The 20,812-nt window shown below is 36.0% G+C and overlaps 1 protein-coding gene across 5 annotated transcripts in view; it reads left to right on the top strand.

Moving 5' to 3' along the window:
- Positions 1–20,812, top strand: part of LOC139688310 (YLP motif-containing protein 1-like) — a 70,049-nt gene that overhangs the window by 37,286 nt on the left and 11,951 nt on the right. For 4 of the 5 annotated variants that reach the window (XR_011700737.1, XM_071585805.1, XM_071585803.1 and 1 more), the window contains 7 exons: positions 5,387–5,498; positions 8,033–8,129; positions 8,796–9,256; positions 12,433–12,558; positions 13,924–14,067; positions 15,109–15,202; positions 18,168–18,569. Coding sequence is in view for 4 of the 5 variants with exons in the window: in XM_071585805.1 (XP_071441906.1) it covers positions 5,387–5,498; positions 8,033–8,129; positions 8,796–9,256; positions 12,433–12,558; positions 13,924–14,067; positions 15,109–15,202; positions 18,168–18,569 (1,436 nt within the window). In the remaining variant the exon portion in view is untranslated. The remainder of the gene's footprint in view (positions 1–5,386; positions 5,499–8,032; positions 8,130–8,795; positions 9,257–12,432; positions 12,559–13,923; positions 14,068–15,108; positions 15,203–18,167; positions 18,570–20,812) is intronic. The other variant, XM_071585804.1, reaches the window with a different exon arrangement.

Below are 20,812 nucleotides of genomic sequence, written 5' to 3'. Positions count from 1 at the left end.
AGGCCACCAATGGACACAGATGCCAGGGAAGATATCAACAAGCCATGGCAAAACTGTGGTCCTCCAGACATGTTTGGGCCAGGAATGCGATCGTCGGGAGGTGAGAGAGGTCAACAGGCAAACTTTAAGCCCAACGTGCAGGTAAATGATGATCAAGTTTTAATGTCACTGTTGATGTTAATAGTTGTGGTCTGTACTTTGCTAGTTGAGGTATCCCAGTATTTGAGTGATCTGACCTATCAGGGAATTCAGCAAATTGAGCGAGAGAGATTATACATTGAAATCAATATTCATGTTCTTTTTATATTATTAATGAACATTAGAGTTAATTATTTTGTGATGGCAGTGAGAAAGTAAACCCTATGATATACTGATACATAGTGTAACAACAATTCAATTTAACAACAAGCCAAATGACCTCTGGTGTTCATGCAAAATTGGTAATGCCAATGAATGGCATATCACAAGTGACATAACTTTGTACTCCATGCTCTTCAATTTTTTCAGTAAATCAAGTATTTGTTAGTAAAATCAGATAATTTTATGAAGTGTTATAAATGTTTTAGAACACATTTGGAACACACAACTTTTTCTACAAACTACATAATAATGCTAGACTTTGTTCAAACTCAGGTAACAGCACATTTAAATTAATCAGTATTGTATTACAATGTTTTTAGTTTCAAACATAACAGCCCAGTGGTGTAGATGTAGCTTGTTACTGTGAGATCTAGTCAAATGTACTTGATACATGAGATCTAGTCATATGTAACTTCTATTGTATTCCAAAGGTTGTTGCAAAAATTCTCATACTGTTTTACCTCGATTTATTCAATTAGGAGAAGCATCAAACTGGTACACAGTGCTTGTAGGTTGTGAGTTTTCTCCTCAAATAATCTCTTATGACAGCATTGTGGCCATTCGAATTAGTATGATGTCTTCTATTCACTCACAGTCACTATTGCTGCCATAAACATGAGCCTATATTAGAATGTTGTGGAAACAAAATGGCACTTTCAACTTAAATTCATACACAGTTTGCATGATGGTCTCTTCCACTTTCTATCTCTGTGCCTTAATTCATGCCCTCTTTATGACTCATGTGCCATGCTACATTATCTCTTAACTGGTTTAACAATCTACTTTGGAATGAATGAAAAGAGGTTTTAGATTAACACCAGATAAAGGCATGTATTAATTGATTGGCATTTACTAGCATTTGCATTGGTACGAAGTAATTCATGTTTTAAGGTTAACAGATAATAGCCAGATGGGATTTTCTACAGATCAAATTCCTCAGGAAAAAAACAAAAAAAATTGCTGAAAATTAAAACCATGTGGTGAAAGTAGCCCTGCTTTTAATGAGTAGCTGCTTCAGTATTGTCTTTTGGCAATATTGGTTTGGAACCACCAACTTGGGATTTCTAACTGCCAAAGGAAATGAAAAAAGATTTAGGTACTTGTATTGAGACCATTCTTATTAATTATTTTTGCCTACATTAATATTACCTTATTTATTTGTGATCATTGGAGTTTAATGATAACAGGTACACGTATTTTGATTTCTAGAAGATATCACTCTTTATGTTGTATGCTAAAAGATCTAAATTTGGTTGGTCAGTACTTTCATTAAGGAATCACAAACCAGAACTGCTTTACAATGATCAAAAAGACTAAAACATGATTCACTTTTAAAATCTTACTAAGGGAGCTGTAGCCGTATGAAATGGTGAAATACTTATTTGACTAAAAAATCTTCACATAGATCTCTAAAAGTTTCTTTCTCATAAAAGCCATTGTTACTATGACGGCTGTAATTGGTTAATTTTCAGCCAACCACATTGATGACGGACAATATTTTTGAAGCTCTTGGAACTATCCTTGGTAAAAAGGAATATTGTAAAAGTACATCAAGCAATATGCTAAAATCAATGAGTTGAAAGGCATTGTATTTCTTCCTGAAGTATTGGCCTGTCTTCTTGTTGAATCATCTTCATCCTGCTATAAAGCCAGCCCAAAGCAGGAGGATTAGAAAACTAATATTACAAAATCTCATTTCAATTTCCTTATCTGCTTAGTACATGAAAACTCTGTGCAGATTGATGAAATATTATTGCAGCTTTAAGTATTGCAATTGACATAAGATGTCAATTTGTGAATTTTTTGTGATATGGATAAATGTTACTATTTTCCATTTATTTAACATAGGTTATTTGAAGAGAAAAATTACATTGTAAATTACAATTTCCATTTAAAATATTTAGATTAATTTTGGCTATAAGGTTTGATATTTTGTTTTCTAGTTCCAAAAATGTTGCTATTTTTTTTAGAGTAATGAAATATATGTATTCTTTCATTGTACATGTTATAAGTAGCCGTGATCTGATGAAAGGAAACAATTTAATAATTAAGAGTTCAATCTTAGAATTCTGTTGATTATGGTTCAGTCGAAAGGAAATAAATGCATTAAGACTTAAATCCCGATGCTGATTAATGCTCATAATTTAAAAAACAATTGTTTCTAAATGAACGTTTTGACTCTGATTAACAATAAAAAATTAATTTTAGTGAACAATTATCCTTCAAGGAAAGTATAAATGATTTAATTTTGGATGTTGCTCTAGCCTTATGATGTTGCTCAAGACTGCTCATCCTCTCAGGGCTCTTGGCAATTCATTGTACATCATGTAACTAAGGAACTGTTTGAAGTAATGAATGCCTAAATGTGAATTTGTACAACAATATTGACTAAAAGGCAATCGTGAGTTCAGCCTTTTGATACCTTCAACCTATAAACCTACTCTTGAGGTGTATAATAATATATTTATTATGCTTCTATGAACTCTCTCATGTTTAAACTTATACATCACTATGCAATTAATTTAACTTGAAACATCTGGGTTAGCTAATGAGCTCATAGCTCACTAAGTTAGCACAATAAATATGTGCAGTTAGACTGGTACTTTCTCTTTTAAGGCTGCCTTTATTTTTAAGTAAATACTTATCAATTTTTTTTATATTTAGCAAACGTACAAATGATGTAACAATGTCACATTCTTAGTGAATGAAGCAAAGCATATGTAAACGTAGTTTTTGTACGTAATTTTTCTTGGATTCTTGGAACTCTTTGAAATAATTTTGTGTTATATTCATTTTTTAGAGTATCAGAAGGATATCAAATAATATTTGTGCAAAAATATCAATAGTTTTTCAGATTGTATTATGTAATTGATGACTGTTGATCCAGAATTATATGTGACACACAACCAAGACCTTTGGCTGAGGTAACAGTGGCTAATTCAACTGATCATATGGGTGTAAAGTAAACTGTTTGCTAAATTTCTTAGCATACTAATGGAGAGAAAGAGGAAGTGTGACTGCATGATTGAGAAGTGTGATTACTATGAAAATCTGGCAGAAATAAAAGTTTATTTGACTTTCTCTGGGATCAAATGAAAAATATGTTTGTCAAAATGAAGTTCAGGTAGTAACTGAGGACCCAGTCTTGAATGTGACTGACATGGTTGATTTACAACCCATTTTCAGTGGAGCACTGTGGTATTTGGGGGCCAGATCTTCTTGAGAAATTTGAATCAAGGCATTTATGGAATAAGTAACTGCTCCTCTCTCACTCATTGCTTAATACTCTCTTATAAGAGGTGAATTCCGGTTACCAATTTGGACACACATGATTTCTGATCTCCTTAACTATCAGCAACAATCTTCTTCTTCAATAAAGTCATGAATATTGTACTCATAATTTTTCATCTGAAAACTTTTTAGACCGCTCAAAATTGATCTCTTTTTAGCAGGTACCCTATCGTAGAGTTATGTATTCAAGTAAACTTAGAACGTGTAGGATTTTTTTTATTACCAAATTTAATCAAAAGAGAATAGGAGGGATGTGGCCTGTGTCTAATGCATCAATTTATTCACAAGGGCTTAATAAGTATCCATGTACTTGCCTTTAAATATGAGTGTATACCCCTTACAGAGCCTTAGCAATTAAATTTTTCCCTTTAAGGATTTTATAAAATTAGGCTGATATAAGGTGTGTCCAGTGAAGCTAAATTTGGTCCTTAAATTCAAACAAATGTAACAAATGATTTTTTATCATGCTTGGGAGCATTTGTGTGTTAGCCGCAGTGTGTCATTCAGATAGAGGAACAATTTTTGTAAATTTTCTGTCCAAGAAATTTTCTCTCTAATTTGTCATTTCCTTTATTGAAACGTGTTTCACCTCTTCATAATCATCAACACCCAAATAATAAATAGCTTTAAATACCTTCCAAAGGAGATATTTAAATCTAGCCTTCAATTCTTGAAAAAAGAAAATTAGGGGTTAAATCTCCAGGATTTTTTGCTGTTCTATTAACCTGTTGCATCATCTTGGAATCAAATTAGAGGAAGCGACTTGGACTGAAATGCAAGATATCCAAGGAAGAAGAGAGGGCTGTGTTCTGGAAATTTAAATATATGATATATGATTGAGTCCCATCAGAATTTCTATGTTGGTGAGACTTTTGGTTATTAGGTAGGAAAGAATCAATCCAAACTGCTATGCTGCCAATACTTGAAGCTCCAAGTCAACAAGATTAGGTGAATTTTATGTCGAAAAAGATGTCATACAAGATTGGGACATACAGAATAAAAATGTAAAGATTATTTTGAATGGCAGTGATTTTTAATTGGTCAGCCAAAAGAATGAAGATAAGTCAAGTGGTGAAACTGAAGTTCACTGAAGTAGATCTAGGCATAAAAATATGTTTTAATGTTCAGATTTTGAAGAGGAAAATATCAAGTTCATGTTACAACTTTGCTGGAAATGGTGTATTAAGAGAATGCTGCTAGTTTGTGCAAGACAAAATTCACACACTGAGAAATGCCTGGGAAACTGTGACTATCTTCACTTAAGAAAGTGGTTCAATCTGTGGCATAATGAGATGTCTTCATGTTTTGTGTAGGTCTTGCATTTGGTTCCACCTTGTATGCAAAATTAACATCCCTTTGTTTTTCTATGCATGCTTAAGTGCTTGTGTGTTGAACTGGAAGTCAGTGGATGCCTTATCACATTAACCATTTATGTTCATAATGTAAATACTCCTTATGCACATAAGAAATAATTGTTATGAGTTTATAAATTCCCCTATTTAAACAATCAATTGTTATAATCATCAACAATCCTTGGACATTGTACCTGCTTTACCCAATTGAAAACTCAAAAGTATGTGGTAAGGTTTATTTCTTATGTTGTGACCCTTATTTTACAATTGTTGTATTAGTGAATTTATTTATTGTAAATTTAATACTGTTGCTCATTAGTGAATCCTGGTCACTTTTTGCCCATCATTGTGGTTTAAGTTAAGCTTAGCGAATTCTCTTCCAGGGCTTAATTAAACCAGGACCCTTCATGGACAATTCACGGTTTCCCCATGGCGAGATGAGGTCACCCATTCTGCCTGATCCTAAGCATCCCCGTGGCGAATTTGATCCAGCAGGTATTTCCAGAAATTTTCTTTCAGAACTTAAATAATTTCATTCTTAATTCATTAATTTCTTTTTATGTCATTAAATGGATTTAAGTTTACAAACCAAATTTTTTTATTTATATTGAAAGAAGTTTCAATTCTATGTTTATCAAACTCCAATATGGATATAAAAATCATGCAAGAAATTGGTGGCATGAAATTTTAGTTCTGCTCAGTTCATTTTTTACTATTTTAGATAAGCTACTTAAAGATTACATGAATTATTTTAACTATCAATTGAAAACTTTCCTTAAAGTTTGTTTAATTATCATGATGAAGTGTTCTTCCCCATAGAGGGTCCCCATTGCCCTTCCTTCGAAAGCAGTCTCTTCAGCTCTCCTGTAGTTCTTTCAGCTCATCCAATCAATGGCTCTCTCTTTCTTTTCTTATCCTTCCTTCCGCCTTTCTCTACACTGTGCTGCCTTTAGTAGGCTTTTATGAGTTGGCAAGTTGGCCAACCAAGCCCTTTTTTCTTCTTTTGCTTTATCTCGAGTAGCTTTCTCCCTTTGGTCATATGTTGTAAAACTTCATTCCTCAGATTGTTGGTCCATTTTATTTCTACTCGTCCTCATGCCCACATTTTGAATACCTCATTTCCAATCTGTTGCTGTTAAGGTGTATACTCCATTTAAAAAAAGCTACAGACATAAGGTTTCATTAATCTCCTCCTCTGGCCTCTGCAAGGTTTGGCAGAAAAATAATGAGGCTAATTTTTTTTTAAGACCAATTTTTTATATTTTAAATGAACCTCTGTTATCCGCTTCAAAGTGACTACTCTTGGGCAGCTATACACTGGTAGTTGTTCCCAGTTTTGTGAACTGGCTTGGAAGGCTTCAATCAGATTAGCTTCAGCTCCTCTGTAAAACTCCTTAGGTTATTAGCCACAGTCCCAAAATGATATACTTTTGAAACATTTTTCAATTTGGGGAATAAAAATATTGCAACGACTGAGATTAAGTGAATACATGGGGTTTTGTGAATCACAGGTATTCTCTTTTTGGTCAAAAGCTCATCAATGGAGAAGGGCCATGTGATGGGCATTGTCATGGTCCTATCCATTTTTTTCCAAATTTTCTTGTCTGCTACATCCACCCATGTATTTTCTTCCTCTTCCAGAATCTCTGTGGTACAGTACAGTAAATTCTTGAAAATCCAGTCACATTATCTGTACAAACTCTATATCAGGACTGAATCCAACCATGTAGTGTATATGGTTCCAAAAAGGCTCACAAGGTGGCTGCTCTGAAGTACTTTGCCTAAAAGACACATTTTCCTTTCAAGATTACCTTGGCATGACCAAAAACCAATGTAAATAATTTAATCAATTTTCCAGTTTTAGTGTTGAATTATGAATTACCAGTGCTACATGCATTACATTTCGCTGAAGAACAACTTCACATCCTATTATGGTAATTGGCAGGGACTACTAAATTTTGCATCTATTGTTGACATTTCAGTCTGTATTTTAAGATTATGATGGTAACTTAAGGGGCTGGTTATATATTCTTGGAATGTGCATTGGCATTGAAAAGTTAAAATGAGTACATAATTGATATTTATTCCAGAAATATTCAGTTCAAATTATAAAACTGCTTTAAGCTGTACAGTTATTTTGAGTGAAATATATGACATACAATGTGCCAAAGAATAATATTTACTTGATACCAAGTGTATAATGGAAACATTGTTTGCTAGAGCATGTTCATGGGTCCTTATTGATATCTCTTTAAACTATTTTCAGTAGGCAGTACAAAAGGATCCAAGAAGCTTATGTACACGCCAGTTTTTCCATTAGAAATTTCACTCAAATGTCATATTCCAGAATTTATCTGTTGGTACAGTATCACAGATCCCACTTCAAGCATTCATTCTAACATTCCATGAGCTAATTTTTATTGAGTTTGAATTTTCTCAAAAGTTGCCCTAAAAGATTAAAATTATTAAAGAAAAATTATTTTTACACCAGAATATTTTTTTTTGAGATAAATCATTTACTTTTTCATGCTGCCATTCAAGACAGTTGAATGGGAAATACCACATTGCCTCTTGTTCCTTAGGGACTTTTCCACCTCAAGGGCAATTTCTTAACACCTGAATAAAAAGATGCCTCCTTGCAAGGATCATCCACGCACCAGAGGCCATGGGAGACATTTGATTGAGGACTTGTTAGTTAGTTAGTTTGTTAGGTAGGTAGTTAGTCTCTTGCTCACTATTCCCTTGTTAGCTGGAACAAGCTATGCTGTGTGAAGGAGAGTTTGGCATTTTAGTAGGAGAGTCCACTGTTTCACATCCCATCCACCTTAAATTCCTTAACTGAAGTTAATGAATTTTTCTTCAGATATTGATAAGCAAAGTTTTGTCTTAACCACAGTTCATTCACCTGCATAGAATTTACTTCATTTAGAAATTTGAAAACTCCTGTGTTGTTTTTCATGGACAGGAGAAAATTCTCCATTTGTCTTTTAATGTCATGTTCATCATGTATCTTTACAATTTTTTTGTAGAAGTGCGGGAGGGGCCATATTCCAGGGGTCGGGGAGATTGGGAGCGTGAAGGGTTTCCACGTCCTCACTGGCATGATGACCATCCCAGGAATCAAAGGTATGTTTCCCTTTCATGAGACCATATCATATCCATGAGAACTACCAAAGTTGGTTTACTGCAATCGTAGTATGGAAAATATGTGAAAGTCAAGGGTAATAAAAAAAGTGAAACCTAATTATTTTGATCGTATTTAATTTAAAATTTCTTGTAATTCAAAACTATGAGTATTTCTCCATCATCAACTGTAACCGCTTTGCCTCTTGTGATTAAACAGTATTTTATTGTTGGTAGAATTATAGTTTGTTCCCAATGTAATGAGTTGTATGCAATGAGTGATTTTTTGGGCAACTTTTTTTAGGTTACACTGAATCTGATTTCAGCCTACTTGAGTGAATCAAAGTTCCTGACCAAATCTTTTATTTTAGTAAACTATATTTTTCAAATTGATTTACCATTATTCAGGGTATATTATACAACCACATAACTGAAGAAACTTAATATGATATAGTTTCAATTTAGTGCACTAAATGATTTCATTTTGATTTGTTAATAAATTATTCCATCGCAGATTTTCTTAAAGTCTATGAAAGGACACATTTTTTTCATTCATGATGTATAGCATATTATATATTGACATCACTTTGACAAAGTGTCATGCACTGTTTTGCACTTGTGTCATGCCTGTGCATTTTCAATTTGCTTTTGACGCTGTAATTCCTGTAGATATGATGGACCACCAAGGGATGAGGGCTGGGATGACTTCCGTGGACCTGGCAGGCCTCCAATGGAAGGGGACCGATTTGACCGTGACCAGAGACCATTCTTTGACGATGTTGATCACTTGAGAGGGGACGGAGGAGAGATGGGGCCAGATAAAATGGGAGGTGGTGGCCCATCAAGGAGGGGGGAGCACATGGGAAGGCCATATGATGTGAACCACGGCAATCAGTTTGGGGAGGAAATGGGTGATGAGCGATGGGAGTACCGGGACCGGCATGGCATGGAGCACCCAATGCGGCCTCCTCCTATGGGCTGGGATGAACCAGGCCCAGGCGCTGGCCCACCTCCTCTGCGACACACCCCACCCCCACACGCACCTCCACCACTCCGGGAGTGGGGGCCTGATTTGGCTCCTCCCACCATCATAGACTATGGTCACATCTCAAGAGCAGACTCAGTTCCAGGTATGACAACTGAAAAATTTTTTCTTTCTGTGTTTTTTAATTGGTGAAGTTTTGGATAATTCTATCCCCTTTATGGATTGTGCTGGACCTCCTATTTACGTTATTTTAATAAATTATCTTAGTATGTATGCACAATAGACTAGGTATGAGTGGTAAAAGGCATTTTAAGGTTTGAGACTGGACAGAATGTTGTTTTTTTTAATATTTTTTGGATGGGATTCAGGAAAAAAGTTATTTTTATCACCTTTCAGATAATATATTTGGCATGAAAATAGTTTGGTGGCATGAAGGTTCGAAACAATGAAAATTAATACATATAGTAACTGAGGGATAATTTGTTCTGATAATGTTTTCTTTGAAAGATTTTTCAGTATAATTTGAAAGAAATTTACTGATTAATTCACTTCATACCGTATGCAGTATTTAGCAAGTTAATAAGGAATACTTATGCACTGAAAATAAAGGTGGAATTGGTACATTAAATGCAATGTTATTTGACATGCATGAACTTACTATGGTTTCCTAACTGTGAACAGGAGCCTCTGATTATATATTAATTTTTGTCTCAAAAGTTCTTCTAATGTTTAGGAGCTAGCTTTTGTCTTTAAGTGGTGTCAACATTACCACCAGGTGAGAGAGTGTGCTCATTAGGAACTATAACCAAGTACATTCTTTTGCACCATGAGTTCCACTTCTGGGAAGTGAAAAGTGATATTTTTATATTCAATAAAATAACTTATTTTATGACAAATAAAGAACATACAATTTATATCCTCACTCTTAACGTAAAGTGTGTCTTTTAAGTAATGGCTCTTCAACTCCTTTGAAAGCATAAAGCCTTCCTGCAATCCATTTCTCTATTTTGGAGTTCTCTTCACCTTTCGTGTGTCTGCCCCTCCTCTTTTCACCAAAGGTGAATCTTGATAATATCAAGGTTTGACTTTGATGTAGTGTTCAATTTAGTTGCTGCCATAGCTTTGAACTCAGTGAAAGTTCAAAAGTGAATGCTGTTTTGCATGCCTGATGAGGCCTGACATACCTAATTTATATAATGATTACTTTGAAGTTCTCTTCTTCCGCTGCTATAATGCATTTGCTTGCGAATTATCCATCTTTTGAATTGCCCGCACCACTCTCTTCCCTGCACTTTTTAATAAAACTATGATTGTAAAGATAATTAAATGCTTTTAAATTTCTATATACTTTTTAAAAAATACTGTAGTGTAGGATCCTCGGAAACCTCCACTATCAGTTAACTCTCCAAAGGAGTACCCCCCAGCATACCAGACAATGTATGGTGATGTGCGGGTTTCTCAGAAACCAAGACAAGACAATGTCCGCTACCCAATTCCCGTGAATAGTAGTGCAAGCTTCGAGGAAAGAGGAGAAGGCGTACGAGTAACAAATTTCCCAGGCGCGAATGCGGTGCCACATGAAAAAGACTCAATACGACTGAAAATGTCGCCGACTTCTCAATTAATTTCAAGTGCCATTTTGTGAAACATCAACGAAGATGGAGTGCTTCTCCATTTTAATCTTAGTGATATGTACTTATATTCTAATGTTTGCTGTAACTTATGACTTGTTCTACGAAAAATCAGGCTAAGAAAATGTAGAAGTTACTGCATTAATGTAGTGTTACCAATTTCACAAGTGAAAACAGGTGAACACTGTGAAGGTGAATGTTTTTTTATTGTTATTTTTGTATGATTTTCATTCATTACTTTTGCCAATGTAATATCAAAAAAGTGTGCATTTATGTAAGGGGTAAGGCACCGAACCACCATCTATTTTATTTCTGTATTGTCCCTTGGATTTCTTGGAAACCCCCACTATCGGTTAACTCTCCCAAGGAGTACACCCCAGCATACCAGACAATGTATGGTGATGTGGGGCGGGTTTCTCGGAAACCAAGACAAGACAATGTCTGCTACCCAATTCCCTTGTTGCTACAATGTTGCTACTATGTAGCTATTATGTAGCTATTATGTAGCTATTATGTAGCTACTTAGAAGTCATCCCTCCCCTGGAAGGCGCGATGCCTTATAAAGCGAGACAATCCTGGAGCAGGGACCCATTCCTTACCCATTCCTCACCCGATACCCTCCCTCTGTGTCCGTCGGTCGAGCCTACAACCACACCAGAGGCGCCCAGCCTTATCCTGCACCTTTACCGGCATCCCGTGCCAAATCTGTGTCTGTCGGTCGAGCCTATGACCACACCAGAGAGGCCCAACCTTACCCCGATCGCTCGTTCCGACTCCCTGGTGCCTGAATTCCATAGCTTGAAAAGGGTTAGGTAAAGACTCATAAACCGAATAAGACTCTCTCATTCTGTGCCACGCTCCCACCAATGATGTAGCGGCCGCCAACCAAGTGGCAGCAAGATTTTGTTTCCCTCACACTCATTAGCCCTTAAAATTCCGTATTCCTCTATAAGGCGAGCAAATGCATAGTTTTTTGATGAAACAAATAAGTCATTATCTATTTTCCTTGCATTATTATAATCAGTATCACATGATAAATATTCGCATTACCAATCTTTTTTAAATTCATCTATCACCATTCAATTGTTTTTTCCTATTTGGCTATGTGATCAGTTTAGCTTTCTAAAATAAATATGTCCTGCAATTCGCTTTATGTTAGTCCTGTGTTCTTTTAAATCTATATTTTCACCCGTAAAATTTTACTGTAAATGGAAAAAAATGTACTTTCCATCGCTAAAAAATTCAGAAGTTATCACGCAGAATGGGTAAGGAGAGTTTCTGTGCATATTTATATACATCACAACCATATTTTCTGTGTAATTCCGTTATGTGAGTTTTCTGATTATCAGTGCTTCATCGTGCATCCATTGGCACAGATATCAAGAGTTAACTGTTGAGTTAACACCTTGAGAAAAGGGCATTCTAACCATTGTTGACATTATGAATCAACTCAGTAGTTTTTTGTGTTCATTATCAATTGTCAATGATGCAAGAATGTTGAAATATTGCTCCTGATTTCATCAAATGGTTTCAGACTTACCTGACACTTCTCATGAGATTTATTTTATTTTCTCAGGGATATAACTATGATGCCATTTTGCAACTGAGAGTAATGTTCGAGTTGTGTTTTTAACCATAAAGTAATGTAAATTTAATTATGAACTTTTTTTTCTTTTCTCTTTGCTATCAGCAGATCCACCCATTGAAAGAGTACCCACGCCACCACGAAATTTTGGAGGCAGTGTGCAAACATTTGACTATGGCCATGGAAATGCAAGAAATCCAGTCCCATTTGTCATGGAGTATGAGGAAAGAGGTGAGGCTGGCGTTGTGTTGTTTCTCTCTGAGGTACTGAGAATGCTGCTTTTTATTGCTAGCATGGTTTGTGTTGCTTTAGTCCATCATGTGTACCTGGAAGAGACCAAACCTTTAGCAAGACTTACTTTGTTGGTAGTAATGACATCTGCAGGGGAGATGGGTGTTCTCCATATAAAAACACATTCAGGTTCCAAATACTCTGGGAAAAAATTAGAGAAAAGATCATGGCATGTTTTGGGAAAACTTTGGGAAGAGAAATCTGGAAAATGAGTGGCCACTCTAGATATGAGCATCAGAAATTGAATAGCACTGAAACCTCCATGATGTATTTTTTGATACAAAAGGCTAGCCAAGAGGATTATAAAATAATTTTCTGATTTTTCGAATACAAGGCCCAATGATTTTTATTAGATTTGGAGTTAGATTCCTGTTTAAAATATCATTTTTTATTAAGAAGTGAGATGTGTAAGCCTCTCATGTACATGTAGGTCGGTTTAACGTGTATACAGTAATACCTGTATATGAAAGCAGAATGTGGGTTATCAGAAGCGCCTTAAATTCGATATTATTTTTCATTATGCTATCCAATTGCATCTTTTTTCTAGGATTTTGATGAATATTCATCATCAGTTTGTCTCCAAAATTTAAGTGCATTAACATGATTACATAATATGATAGAATTCAGCAGAAGATGATTACAATAACTTCTTTTTAGTCTTGACTTGGCTGGGACATTACTTATAAATCACTTTTATTCACTTTGTCTTTTTATGTCTTATTTTGAATGGTCCTTTGAATCTCAATTGCTGTGAAAACAGTTCTTATAGAAGAGAACAGTAAATTAATGATAAATCTCCCCTAAAAGAGTAATATATGAATGAAGAACTAGTGACCTTTATTTTCGAGGGATGATATTGGAAAATATCATTGATGATGTAGCTAATAACACATTATCATCATTGATTGAAGTTGCTCTGCAATAAATAAGCTGAGTTACCAGGACACTCTATGATGTATTTTATTCAATCAGGATTTTGTGAAAATTACATAAATGGTGTTTACATTTTAGGCCTCTTATGTCACCGTATAGAGTTGTCTCAAATCCTTTGCATTTAAGCATGCACAAGAATAATGTTGAAAAATACTCTTTGGGGTTACACGTTTCCAATTCCAAACGGTTAATCTGGATTTTACCTAGACTGAACAACCTCTAGCCCAATATAATGTGAATGAGCAAGGGTTAACTGTATTTTCTTTGTTTGAAACTGACTTCTCCAGTGGCAGAAACACCCAAAGTGTTAAAATCCTTCCGTATCAAGTTCTATTATTGCTTAGCATATTTGTGTTCTCTTTTTGTTCACAGAGAAGTGGAGAGGCAATGAGTATGGGGACAGGGACTCGAGGGTGGCAGGAATGGCCCACGAGCAGCCACATGGACCAAGGGTGTGGGAGCGCAGTGAGCATTCACCCAGCAAAGGGAGAAACTTTGAGGGTCCACCTGGAAAAGGTATTTGCATATTTGGTCTGTGGTCCTCTCCTCTCAGTGTGTTCTCCAACTCATTTCAAGCTGCAACTGACCCTCGGGCATCAAGGGACATGAAAATGTCACATTTAATAGGAGGAATAATTCCAACTAAAAAATTATTAGGACTGGCTTGACTGCGTTTCAAACAGGTTTCAACTGATGGAGAACGGTTGATAAACTTATGACACCTAATTAGGTGTCTCTAATGACTATTGGAGCACATTGGCAATTAAGGCATGTCAGCATGACTTTATTTGCCCAATGTTGCTTGTGACATTTCTTCGCAATTGAAATCGCTCTTTTCTCGGTATAATTTCTTCACTATGAGCTTTCAATATTTGATTGTTTTAATATTTATGAAGATCCTATTTTTAATGTGCATATATTAAGTTAATAATGATGCTTCCGTGAGTTTTCTTTTAATTCTAATCATGACTCATGGCATTATCAATTTGTCCTTAAATGACTGGAGGAAGGTTCGCCAACGCTTTTCATCTTTCAGTTTTTCTTTCATCTTGCAATTTTTCAAAAAAATTGCAAGATGAAATTTGCCCAGCTCTCTCAAATTCTGTTTGATTCACTATTAAATTAAGTAGAGCATTCAATGCTAATGGTCGTGGAACAAGAGATAAAATGCAATAGAAAATCCATGAAATGCTTTTCCTGTATACTTGTTATTGTTTCCGAGTCCTGTCAATGTATTGCAGAATATGTGTGACCTGCACATTCAGGAATCGAAATTTGATGGATCTGGATAAAAGATAAGTTCATAATAATCTTTTTGGAGTCGACCTAATTGTTGAATCGAGACTCAATTCCCATAGAGAAATGCAAAGCTAGGCCTTCACTCAGATTTTTCTTCTCTTCCTCTTACTCTTATCCTTAATCTATGGAAGAGAACTCATTATGGTCCATCCAAGTTCCAGCATTTTTCTGTGTGTCTCCCTGATGAAATATTCATACCCAAGTTAAGAATTCTTAAATTATAATTAATCATTTCAATCAATTTCCATTTTTTTTCAGAAAACCAGAGGCGAGAATCTCGTTGGGAAAAACCTCGTTGGTCGAATTCAAAGCATAATGAGCCCGACCTTGCCCGTTGGGAAGAGGAAGAAAGGTAAACCATAAAATGTTCAGTTCTTTCTTTTGAAGTTTTTAGGCAAAGGCAAATTACTGTAAATTCAATAAATTTTTTGGTTTAACTCATAGTTCGGGTTAATGTTCCCCATGGAGCGTCAAAACTCATTTTACGAGGTATTCTCTCTATTCAACTTCTTATCAAATGTTGCCTTCCTATTTCGCATTTCCCCTCTCTAATTTTGTGCTCCAGTGAAGTGGCAACTTCTAATGGCTCCACATGATGTATTTTAGAGTGCAAAGTGTTAGAAGATCCCATTTAATCCTTTTGCTATGAGCATTGTGTATACATATAGTGATTTTTTGTACGCAAGTAAAGGAAAGCCATATTTTCACATCATATTAGCCGAGTGACACATGATTGTGAAACCAAAGTTCCCAGGTACATGCTTAATCCATTTGGGGCCATCCTCTGGATATTAAGTCAGGGTACCTCAACCCTTGGCTGCAATTAAAGTGCCTTTCCCGGCATGTGTCCGCAGTCCACTCAATATTGATGCAGTAATTTTGACATGTTGTTATATGTTACTATAGCAATAAATACGAGCTAAAAATTGAAATCCTTGGGTTTGGTGCAGATTTTACAACTTTCAAATTGAATTATAGAAATCACAAAAATGGAGCATTTTTGAGAGCTCACTGCATGCCAAATGACCCACCCTGTTGATTTTCTTTTTTATATATAGAGTGGTCGCTGATTTTTCTACTAGGTTGAGGACTAATTCAATGGTATTTGTTTTTGTTCTCTACCAATTTTGCTATGTTGTTCATTACTTCATACCATTGTACTGTACAAACTGCTGTTGTTCCATGGAAACATTAAAATATATTTGCTTGCTTGGTATTTTTTAGATGAGTTTTGTGGCATTAGTAGCGAACAAACTACTTTAAATTCAATAAATTCTTTGGTTTCACTCATAGTTGGGGTTAATGTTCCCCATAGAGCATCAAAACTCATTTTACAAGGTATTCTCTTCTTGAATTAAAACTCCGCTTGAAAGGGATAACCATGAATGCGGTTAAGGGTAAATTTCCCACACACAGTATTCAAACCTTTCTTAAAACATATTAATTGGGATATAGTAATTTCCTGGAAATAACTTATTTTCTTCTCATGCAGTGAGTCAGGTTAGGCTTACAGTGTTGGAGGTAAATGTCTTCTACAAGGTACTAATACTTATCTTAAAACATATTAATAGGGATGATACAGTTTTCTCAGAATTACCTATTTACGTAAATTCATGACATATTTGTAGTTTAGTAAAATTCCTCTCCAAACTTCTACGAATATATATTCTTTAGTTTAGAAAGCTAAACGAAAATATTCTTTACGTTCTGGGCAGAAATCAAGGTGTGTACAGTCAAAGAAGCTGTCACTAACCACCATTTTTATTTCCATGGCCGTTACCATTTCTTATGCTTAAATGGAAAAATGCTTATAAGGACAGTAGAACCCCTTGTTTACACTTTTCTAGGGCTCCAAGGAAAAAAAGAGTAAATTGCGGGAATTTGTCAACTGTGGGAAATGGAGAATTTTCACTTTTACATGCTTAATTACTGGAATAAAGGTAATGAAAAGGACATAAACTGCTTAAGAGCAGGATTATTATTTATGTCTTAACAATAGTGCTCCCTATTTATTTTCAATGTGATGAATAAAAATAACAAAAGCTCATTGAACATCTGGTATGCATGAAATAGTCCTTGATTCCCAATCTTGTGGCGATGTGAAGTGCTTTTCTTCCTATGACACCAATCATGCAGATATTTGAAGATCCAGCACTTAAAAAAACACTCTATGTAATCCTAATTTTTTTTACTTGGAGTTTGTGTTATAGTTTCTCATCTAAGGGAAATTTTTACACTGGTTAGCGTGTTCCAGAATGGAATTTCAATTTTTCACTGCTACATTCAGGGTGGAGGCTGGCAATCTTAGATGTTTAGCCAGATCAGAACGGGGTCAATCATGAGAATCAACTTGTTCTATATTTTGCCCTTAATTGAAAGTGTTCTTTTTTACCTCCTCTTTCCATTGTCAAGCAGGATAAAATGCAATCAAAGAAAAGTTAACACACGAGAACCTGAGTTACCTCGTCGATTAACTAGTGCAATCTGATGTCCAACTTCAAAATTCTGTGATGAAAATAAAATTATTTATGATTCAGTGTAGTTTTGATGCAATAAAGCAAGTTTCAATACTCTTAATTATTCAGGAGCCTATCACTGTTATAACTGTTGCGTCGAGGCAGTACAAATAATCCCAGTTGTCAGTCTCCAGTTTTAGGAAGTCAGTGAGGATGTGAGGAGTTTGAGGATGTGAAATTTAAATTAGTTGTTTATATTTCTTCTTTGTGTAATTGGAGAGAAGAATCTTAAAAATATTTGAAGTGCTTATAAAAATCTTTTTAAAAAATGTACAATGAATATTGCAATCATCAAAATGCTGAATCATATCAACTAAGTATTGTGTTCAACATGTCATGCTGGAGTATATTATGATGGGTTTGAGAATAATAAATTCTATCATTTCTCTCCCTCTAATTTTGCTGCAGTTGTAGATAAATAAAGGGATTAAAAAGAGAGCGATTGTGTTACCCATTTCCCATGTTCTGTAATTCATATTCTCTAAGTATTTGCTTTGTTTTTCTTCGATCTTGTTCTTGGACTTTGATGGAGACAGCATTTAAAAAGCCTCATGGAGACAGTGTGGTGAAATGTCAGAGCAAGGGGCACTTTTACACAATTTCTTTGGATATTCCAAATATTTATTTTGGTCTCTGAAGTATAATCTTCCAGTGTTCCAGGTTCATTTCAGTGGTGCACCTAGCATGAGAAGCCCATTTCTTTGCATCTCCTGAGAAAAAGTTGCATGCCTATCCCTCGGTGTGTATGTTGTGTCCACTTCCATTCCATGATTGGTACCCTTCTCTCTCTCTTGCTTCCAGGTACAGTGGGGGCTCGGAGCGATGGGGGAGCCGAGGCAGTGGGAAAGAGAGGGAACGCGACCGTGATCGGGACAGAGGGGACAGATCGGAGAGGGACAAGGACCGTGATCGAGACAGGGACAGGGGTGGTGACAGGGACCGGGAAAGAGATAGGGACAGGGGTGGTGACAGAGATAGGGGTGGTGACAGGGATAGGGGTGGTGACAGGGACAGGGGTGGTGACAGAGACAGGGGTGGCGACAGAGGAGGTGACAGGGAACGGGATCGCTCAAGGAAGGGGCGGCTGAGGGGAGAAGAGGATAGAAGTGGGTCAGCAGGTGGCAGCAGTAGTAGTCAGACCCATGACTCGGACAAGGACAGGGAACGGTCATCCAACAGCAGCAGGCATAAAAAGGATGAGAGGTGAGCATCTCAAAGGGGGGGCGTTGTGATGGAGACAATGAGTTGGAATGGGCATTTGCATTGCCATATGAGGGGAGAAAGGAGAGAGCTTGACTGTGGCATCTTTGATGTCAGTGTTCAAGGTAATAAGAGAATAACTCCGTTATCATTTCCTGGTGTGATGATTTAGGTTCACGTGTCTCGCATCAGTCGACTCAACATCGTGGAAAGAGGTATTTAAATCTCCATTCTGTTCCACAAACTTTACTCTTAACAATTTTCTGTATTGGTGTAGTTTGCCTTCTATGAGAAAGAGACATGGTTGTAATAAATGAAAAAGAAAAACTTTGTTCCAATCCACCTCTTTATTTCAGGTACGACTAGTTTCGACGCTATGGTGTCATCCTCAGGTACAAAGTTTAAAGTCACAATCATTGTATATATATACCCTCTTCAGGAAAGGGTGGGGGAGTTGTGGGAAGAGGGGGCGGGGAGGGGGGTACGGGGGTAGTTACGAAGGAATGTGGAATGTGCAACTCCCCCACCCTTTCCTGAAGAGGGTATATATACAATGATTGTGACTTTAAACTTTGTACCTGAGGATGACGCCCTAGCGTCGAAACTAGTTGTACCTGAAATAAAGTGGTGGATTGGAACAAAGTTTTTCTTTTTCATTTATTAAAATGAACTTCCACAAAGTTGAGGCTGAAACTATTGAGACATGGTTGTCTTGTGAGCAACATATTACCCACAGGATGAATAGAGATAATTTCAACCTTCACACTTATGAAGGGATTTCCTGTGAAGTTAACAGGAAGATTAGAAGAATGTGATGTCACTTAGGAGGTGGAGATCTGATTTAGCGTGATGAATGCTAATTTTATTGGGTGGAAACTGGAGATGGCCAAAAGCTGCAAGATGGTATTTTGACTCTACCATGTGTACTACTTCTGATTGGAAGGTTGTATCACCATCATATGATACTAAATTAACCGCAGAGCAAATTTGTAAAATTTCTGTTTTAGGGAGATATCAGTCTCATATTTCAGGCATTCTCACTTTTGAGTTAAATGTATGGCATTGGCCATGCAGTCCTTAAATGAATAGTGAATTATATTTTTGGGTCAGAAACAGTTGAAAAATGTCTGAAAATGCTGGAATTTAACCTCTTAAATACCCTACCATTATGACATTACAGTGATATTTTCAGCATTATTTTTGACCTTGAACCAATATTTTTTTTATTAGAAGTAATGTCAGTATTTTTATAGTGTTTTGGGAGATAGGAATCATCTGAAATGGAGTTTAATTTGGCCCTTTAATGTTCCAATTTCATAGAAAACAACTTCATAAACATTCCAAGGAAGATGATAGGCCCCTTCTTCATATTCAGTAAGTTTGTTCCATGTCTGTTTTGCGAATGTCTCCATGTCCTTTTTATGTGTCCCTGTACCAAAAATGTAATCCAAATGTTCCCTTGGTGTAGATGTATGTACATGCTGAACTTCCAGTTGTTACAGCTTCTATACCCTTTTTTTCTCAATTTTTATTAAGGTGTATCTGTGGACCACAACCAATGTATTATTTAACATTAATATTCAACATTAATAATAATAAATTTATCTTTGATGGCAATGATACCAGTTAGCATGAGTCAGCTCGTCCCAATATCATCTAAATTCTCAGGGATACAATATAATAAATATACAGATATGTAAGGTGTGCATATAAGCTGTTTGGATGCAAAGGGAATTGGATATGAAAATCTGTTCATGATCTTATCAGTGATAGGAATTTAATGTGACATCGAGAGATCGCATTAAGTGAGCTTTTGATTACCAGTAGGTGATCATGACCTAAGCTGGATAGGTCGAAAACCTGCCATGAGTACAATCGTGGGAAAAGAAAAGAGCATGATGCACAAATGTTAATGTATGAATTTTGCACCACAGGAATTCTCCTCTCTTGCCTATCTGCATTGAAACTCTCTCTGCATTGTCACATCTCAGGCTGCCTCACTTTGTTGTCAGAGTTTGCTGTTGCTGTGCCGTATTTGTAATTGCTTTCATGTATTGTTCCGTGAACTTGCTTAAATATGTGAAATGTTAATTTGCGGAAATCTCTTTAGAAATTGAAAATAATGACTTTCCATTCTTGGGATGCCACCATTCACGCCAAATCCTATTCCAAGTGCCTGTTAGGGGGTAGCCATATTCTCTATTGAAGTTATCTTTTTCTTTGAATATCTCGATCGATTCTCTAAT

This window comes from Hetaerina americana, unplaced genomic scaffold (assembly GCF_022747635.1).
Source record: "Hetaerina americana unplaced genomic scaffold, ioHetAmer1.1.p SCAF_2, whole genome shotgun sequence".
Taxonomy (NCBI): Eukaryota; Metazoa; Arthropoda; class Insecta; order Odonata; family Calopterygidae; genus Hetaerina; species Hetaerina americana.
Note: the sequence above shows the minus strand (reverse complement) of the source record. Positions and strands in the feature narration are given on the sequence as shown.